The sequence below is a fragment of the Castanea sativa genome, chromosome 4 (assembly GCF_040712315.1).
Source record: "Castanea sativa cultivar Marrone di Chiusa Pesio chromosome 4, ASM4071231v1".
Lineage (NCBI taxonomy): Eukaryota > Viridiplantae > Streptophyta > Magnoliopsida > Fagales > Fagaceae > Castanea > Castanea sativa.
The window spans coordinates 27,552,808-27,559,975 of record NC_134016.1 but is presented as its reverse complement, the minus strand read 5'-3'; the positions used below and the strand labels follow the sequence as shown (position 1 = coordinate 27,559,975).

At 33.4% G+C, this 7,168-nt stretch overlaps 1 protein-coding gene across 1 annotated transcript; it reads left to right on the top strand.

Annotated features, from left to right (window-relative positions):
• The first annotated feature begins 486 nt into the window (after positions 1-486).
• On the top strand, positions 487-6,686 carry LOC142631924 (alpha-dioxygenase 2). The gene is given in 10 exon segments (XM_075806282.1): positions 487-639; positions 727-987; positions 2,550-2,699; positions 3,148-3,281; positions 4,073-4,286; positions 4,577-4,722; positions 4,803-5,030; positions 5,713-5,915; positions 6,010-6,253; positions 6,349-6,686. Coding segments are annotated over 10 exon segments (1,962 nt in total). The 5' UTR covers positions 487-546; the 3' UTR covers positions 6,638-6,686.
• The last annotated feature ends 482 nt before the right edge of the window (positions 6,687-7,168 follow it).

Genomic DNA, 7,168 nt, shown 5'->3' with positions numbered 1-7,168 from the left:
TTTTTTTTAAAAAAATTAAATTGAAATAAATGGGACCTAAATATCGTCTAACAGTTCAAGCTACTACAAACCCAATGAAGCACGTAGGTAAATTGGGTAAAAAAATTTATCATAACAAAAAAAATAAAGAGAGGAAAAAGTTAAAAAAAAAAAATCCTTATATGACAAATTAAACCTCATATTTTTAAATGTGTCGCTACAAACCTAATACTTTTATTATTGTACCAAATAAAACTCCATGGTATAAAGTATTTGGTGCGCACCAAATACTTTACACATTTGAAAAAATGGAATTTAAACTTTAGGATTTCTTTTGAACATAAAAAACAAGAACTAGTAAAACTTAACTTTAAAAAGTGGTATATAAAGAAACAGGCAGTAAGAGCTTTAATAAAGGGGTGGTCAGACACGTTTGGACAACTATAAAGTAAGTCTTCCCTCTCTCACAAATCATTGTCCTCTCTCACTCAGTTCAGCTAGAGCAGAACAAGCTTTCACAAATTACACTATTTTTTCAGAAGAAGGGACATCGTCCCACAAAAAGCAATGGCATTCTTTCTATTTTTGTCACCCTTCATCCACCCTCAACTTCAGCATATTGTGGCCAAAATGACTCTCCTAGACACCCTATTGTTCTATGTTAGTGCAATCTCTAGCTCTTTCTCTCTTACTATATATGTTGTTCTTGAATTTGTGATATCACTTATTATATATGTTTGATATTAGGTTGTACATTTCGTGGACAAACTGGAGGCATGGCACAGACTACCAGTGATTATTGGAGCTGTTTATTTGGGAATTAGAAGACACTTGCACCAACGTTATAATCTATTGCATGTTGGAGAAATAAATGGGCAGAGATATAACACAGAAGAATTTGCACATAGGACTGCTGATGGAACATGCAATCACCCTAGTGATGATACCATTGGTAGCCAAGGAACCTTTTTGGGTCGCAATATGCCTCCGTCAACTTCACCACATGGGGTTAGAGACAGTGAAACGCCTTAATTAATGAAGCTATTACTGTTTTTGCCTTTTGCTTTTTGCTTTTTGCTCAAGGAGGAATATGTATTGATCAACTTGTTACTGTTACTACTAATAACCTTTGTGATTTTATAACCGACAAGATGTCACACAAATGATATCACAATAAAATTATATTGGGTTAAAAAAACCTTCCAACCCAATCCATACATACCCCTAATTAGAGCGCCTTAAAATTATACAATTATAAATAACATAAAGTTCAATAATTCATGCATGACTCTTCAAGAAAACATATTTCTAAAACCAAAGTATAAAACAAAAAGTCTTTTCTTTTTACCTTTTAAAAATAAGAAATATATTAAAATTGAAAACTAAATTAATATATGAAAATCCAAACTATCATTTATTTAATGTTAACAAATTATAAATAAAAAAACACAAAAATAATTGTTTCATAATAAATTTCAACTCAAGAGTTGAACCTTACTTTGAATCTAAAAATTATCTATAATTGATTCTATAATAACTTTTTGTTGCAAGTTTTGGTTAAATGTGCAAAATCAAAGAACCTGTTAAGAAATCGTCTTTTATTTTGTTACAAAGCATAGTCTTGACAATATTCATGGCTAGAAAGATCAAATTTTGTAGTTGGTTTTCCCGTCATCTATAAATTAAATAAAAATTATAATTATTATCTCATTATATATTCATTATTTTTCTAATTGAAAACTAATTGGTTTTGTCAACTAAAAATTATATAAAAATTCTCCAAACACAACCAAAAGTTTGAAACTATTGATCAGCCCTAGTCACTCAGTATTATATTCTATAATATATCCAATATTTTGTCTAATGTGTTGCCAAGTAAAAAAATAAATAAAACAAAAACCAAAACAAATCATTTAGGTGTAGTCAGCCAGCAACAACAAGATCTAAATGTCAAAGTTGTAAATTTTTTAACTTTGTATTTCAAACAGCAAACAACTGAAGTACCAAACACACTTTCATTGATTTCCAAATAGTAATTTGAATATAGAGGAAAGTGAAATAAGTTTACAAACTAGTTGCTACCATAATTAAAATGTTAAGAGGACCACCGCCCCCTTGCTAGCTAGACAAGTAGTTCTCCACCCCACCCCCCCCCCCCCTGCTACTTGATCCCTTGTATATATTGTACCCATAGATTTATGAATTCTGGGGCCTAGGTCCAAATTTTTATCCAGTCTTTTGGATTTGCTTTGGTTCATATTTAGTATCTTCAACAACCCTCTCACACTACAAGACAATTATTATTATATATTTTTTTTCCTGTCTGAGAGCAAGACAACTTACCAGTTAACAAAACAATCCCCTCCCCATATATTTTGAGGGTTTATAGCATAGCACGATCATGTGAATCACATGATTGTTTCAATAACACTATTTAGTCAATATTTTCTATGTTGGAACATTTGTTTTTTCCTTATGTCAATTTATGGTATTTTAGTAGGTACCACAGTTTTCTTCACAAGTAATAAGGTGTATGATGTTCCTGTATTGTTTGTCATCAATCTCTGCAGCTATTAGAGCCTCATCCAACAGTAGTAGCCTCAAAGCTTTTGGAGAGGAAAAAGTTCATAGACAATGGGAAGCAATTCAACATGATAGCCTGCTCATGGATACAGTTCATGATTCATGACTGGGTCGATCATTTGGAGGACACTGAATAGGTTTTAATTTCAATATTGTCTTAATCAAAGTTTGCTTTCTAGCAAAGTGAGTTCAAGCATAACAATAACTGAGTATTAGGATCTCCTTCATTTGAAATAGATCCATTTTATGTTTCACATTAGACATTACAAATATGAAAGGTGTACACAATCAGATCCAACAAATGAAATAAACTCTTAATCGTGAAATGAACTCTTTCTATTTTATCTAAAAATGGATGTGTCATAAACCAATTCGGTCATGTATTATATGCATGTTGACCAATTACAGCCATGAGCCATCCACATGTTTAACCTTATGATCGTAATTGACAAAGAATATTGCAGTATCAAAAGGCCTAATATCTATGGCTCAAACAAATGACTTAAAAATTATAGTTACATGGTTAGAAACATTTTATTTATCAACTAAGCAAGATAAATTAATTTTTCATAATTCTTTAAGCAGATAGAGATCAGAGCTCCTGATGAAATTTCAAGTGGGTGTCCCTTAAAGTCTTTCAAGTTTTTTAAGACCAAAAAAGTCTCTATTGATTTGTGTCACCTCAAGAATGGCTCTCCGAATACAAGAACTCCTTGGTGGTAAGTAATTTCGAAGTACTTCCTTTTACTATTATAAGTCATAAGTGCATATAGGTTATAATAACTCATTCAAATTTTTAATTTTAATAAACAACATGTTTAAAATTTTTCACATGTTATCCCCTCTCTGTCTGGATGCAGAGAAAATGGAAACTAAAATCAACAAATTAGACTCAAAATGATGTAGCGATGTAGGATTTGTTCTCTTTTCTTTCTCCTTTCTCTTAGTAACTAAACAAAACTTAGGATAGAATTATTCATATACAAATAAAACAGCATATTACATATTCTTATGAATAACTAATAACATTTTATCTTCAAATATTTATCCAAGAAAAAACACTTATTCTTCAAATAATTAGAATGCAAATCCCAAGCTAATTGTTTTAAACAATGTTGCATGTTACAACTGTCTCCATTTGTTGCCAGGGATAACATATTGAGGACTGAGGAGTACAATATATAACAGTCACTAAAAGGGAGTTTTTAATCTGAGTAAACAAAAAGAATTGAATTAAAAAAAAAAAAGGAAAAGGGGGAGGACTTCACCTCAAAATTTTCTGGGGACGTGTAATTTTGGAACTGATTCTCTGGGGCAATTTTATAGTTTCTGTTAGGTAGGCTGATAATCAAGAATGTTTAGTGGGGCAATCAACTAGACCTGAGCTTTCTGTTGTAATTTGATTGTCAATAATTTTTAATTTTTCAACTTGTCTACGTTTGTAAGGACAAGTTAATAGAAAAGAATATGTGCATTCTATGAGAATTGAATTCTTTTGACATATGACTAGGGATGGGAGTGTAATTTATGGTAATGACAAGGAGGGCATGAGAAGAGTGAGGACATTCAAAGATGGAAAATTGAAGATCTCAGAAGATGGGCTGCTTCAGCATAATGAGAAAGGCATTCCTATCTCAGGTGATGTTCGAAATTGCTGGGCTGGCTTTTCCCTCCTACAAGCGTTATTTGTCAAAGAGCACAATGCCGTATGTGATATGCTAAAAGTAAGTTTTTTTTAGTTTATATTTATATGATTCTTTTACCCCATGGTGAATTCGATGCATGTGTACTTGAACATTTTTATAGTCTAATTTTAGTTGAATGGTTTTGGACCATTTTCAGAAAAATTACAATATTTCTGCATAATATTAGTGTTATATTTTATTGGGTTAGAAATTGTAGAATTTTATGCTATAATTTTCCTCGTATGAAAGTTGTATGTGTGATAATGTATGCACTTCATGAATAATATAATGTTTAGTTAATGATTTAGTTTATTGTTCTTTGGTTTTAGGTATATTACCCTGATTTGGATGATGAGCAGCTCTATAGGCACTCAAGATTGGTGACTGCAGCTGTCATTGCTAAAATCCACACCATTGACTGGACCGTTGAACTCCTGAAGACCGATACTCTTCAAGTAGGGATGAGGGTAAACTGGTAAGATAGTGATGCAATACTAATGCTCATTGCGTTCTACTTTACACTTCACTGAAAATCATAAACCATGTTTTTTTCAGGTATGGACTTTTGGGGAAGAAATTTAAGGAGTTACTTGGACATATATTGGGATCAATACTGAGTGGATTGGTTGGTCTTAAAAAGCCAAAAGATCATGGAGTTCCCTATTCACTAACTGAAGAGTTTGTAAGCACCTGCAGAATGCATTCACTTCTACCCGAAACACTTGTCCTTAGGGACATCACCTCTTCAACTTCAGAAGACAAACATCCTCCCATACTACATGAGTACTTCCCTTTCTCTTCAGCACTGTATCTGCATCACCAAAATATTAGGCACCAGTAGGATGAACACTTGGCAAAAATGCACTAGGAACAAAGAAACATGTACAGGTGTGGAATCAGGATTACAGAATTGGAGGTCAAGTTAGAGAAAACATTATTTATAGTTTAAGATTATAAGGTTATATTATATGTGTAATAGATACTCTTTTTTTTTTTTGGGGGGGGGGGGGGGTCGTAGACATTCTTGTATTCTACAAAAAATTGGCCTTGAATGTAAGTTTAGACCATTTCAAAGCTCCCAAGTTCCAACATAGTACCATTGCTGCATTTATGGTTTTGGTGGTGTGGGCTTAGTACTGATGGTGGTAACAGAGTTGGTAGTGATTGCACCCTTGCAGTGGTGTTGGCATGTGATGTTGATGTTTGTGCTAGTACCATTATATAACTTGTTAATAATCATTAGTTTCTGATTGTGTTCTTGCTGATGTGGGGGTAAAAATCAAATGCTTTCAGATATAAAACAGTGTCCAATTTTCCTCAACTAAGGAAGCAACATTACATTTTTTTTTCTTTGCAAGAGAATGATGTTTAGAATTAATTCTGAAAAGGAAAGTAATTTGAGATACTAATTAAAGTTTCCTTGATAGAAACTCTACATGACTAACTGCAGCGGTTATGAATTCAGGGTGCCTATGTGGGAATTAGTGGGTATTGAAGGAGGGAGAAAACTGTCAACAATAGGAATGGAGCAAATGCTGGTATCATTGGGTCATCAGTCTTGTGGGGCACTCACATTATGGAACTATCCATCATGGATGAGGAACCTTGTAGCCCATGATATTAATGGAGAAGATAGACCAGATCCTGTTGATATGGCCAGCTTGGAAAGTATATCATCTCATTCTTCAATTTCTATTTACAAAATTCATTTTATTTCCACTTTCATTTTTCCAAATCTAATTTTACAATGCTTGACCATTAGTTTATAGAGATAGAGAGAGGGGAGTTGCTAGGTACAATGAGTTCCGACGGAACTTGATGACGATTCCTATTAGCAAGTGGGAAGATTTGACAGATGATGAAGAAGTTATTGAAGCTCTCCATGAAGTGTATGGAGAAGATGTTGAGAAGCTTGACTTGCAAGTTGGCTTACAGGCAGAGAAGAAGATCAAAGGCTTTGCCATCAGTGAGACTGCTTTCTTTATCTTCCTACTAATTGCTTCAAGGTATGCTCAATGTCATACTAAGAATAAAATGAGAAATTTGATTTGTTTTTTAGACACTTATTTATGCCTTCATTTTGCATGATGATCTTGTTTAGGAGGCTAGAAGCTGATCGCTTTTTTACAACCAATTTCAACTCCAAAACATACACAAAGAAAGGCCTAGAATGGGTTAACAAGACTGAGACTTTGAAGGATGTGATTGATAGGCATTTCCCCGAAATGACAAGGAAATGGATGACATGTTCAAGTGCATTCTCAGTGTGGGATTCAATGCCGACTCCAGCTAACTACATACCGCTGTACCTGCGACCATTCCATCTAATTTTCATCTATTTAGTACTTCCAATAAGTATGGTTATCTGGTTGTCCACCATTCTATTATAAACAAAAGCGTTTAGTATTGGCTCAAATAAATGTTCTATACGAAACAGAACTGTGCATAATCATATCCCAGTGAATTTGTCATATGAAATGATATAATATACCACTGCAAATGTCACACTTTGTGCAATATTTTTCAGTGAGAGTATTGTCTGTTTTTAATTTTCAAATATTTGCAACAGCACCAGCTATTAAATCTCCACTTTCATATGACTACTAGCAGTTAAATCTCCATGTCCCAATGTCTCATACTCCCATGAGGTCTTAGGTTCAAAACTCCTAATCAGTTTAAGGCCACCTCCAAGAGATTCATTACTCTAATTACCTAATGTGTGTCGGACGGGATATTACATAGACTTGAGGATATAATCAAGTGTTTTAAGAGTTTTAGAGCTTAGACACCCACATTACCCAATTAAAAAACTAACATTACTAGAGCATCAACTGTAATAAGATTGCTACCAATCTAAAGCCTTTATTCTTTCTCAAAATTTCACATTAAAGTCTTTTCAACCTCCATGGCAACCTGGTGAG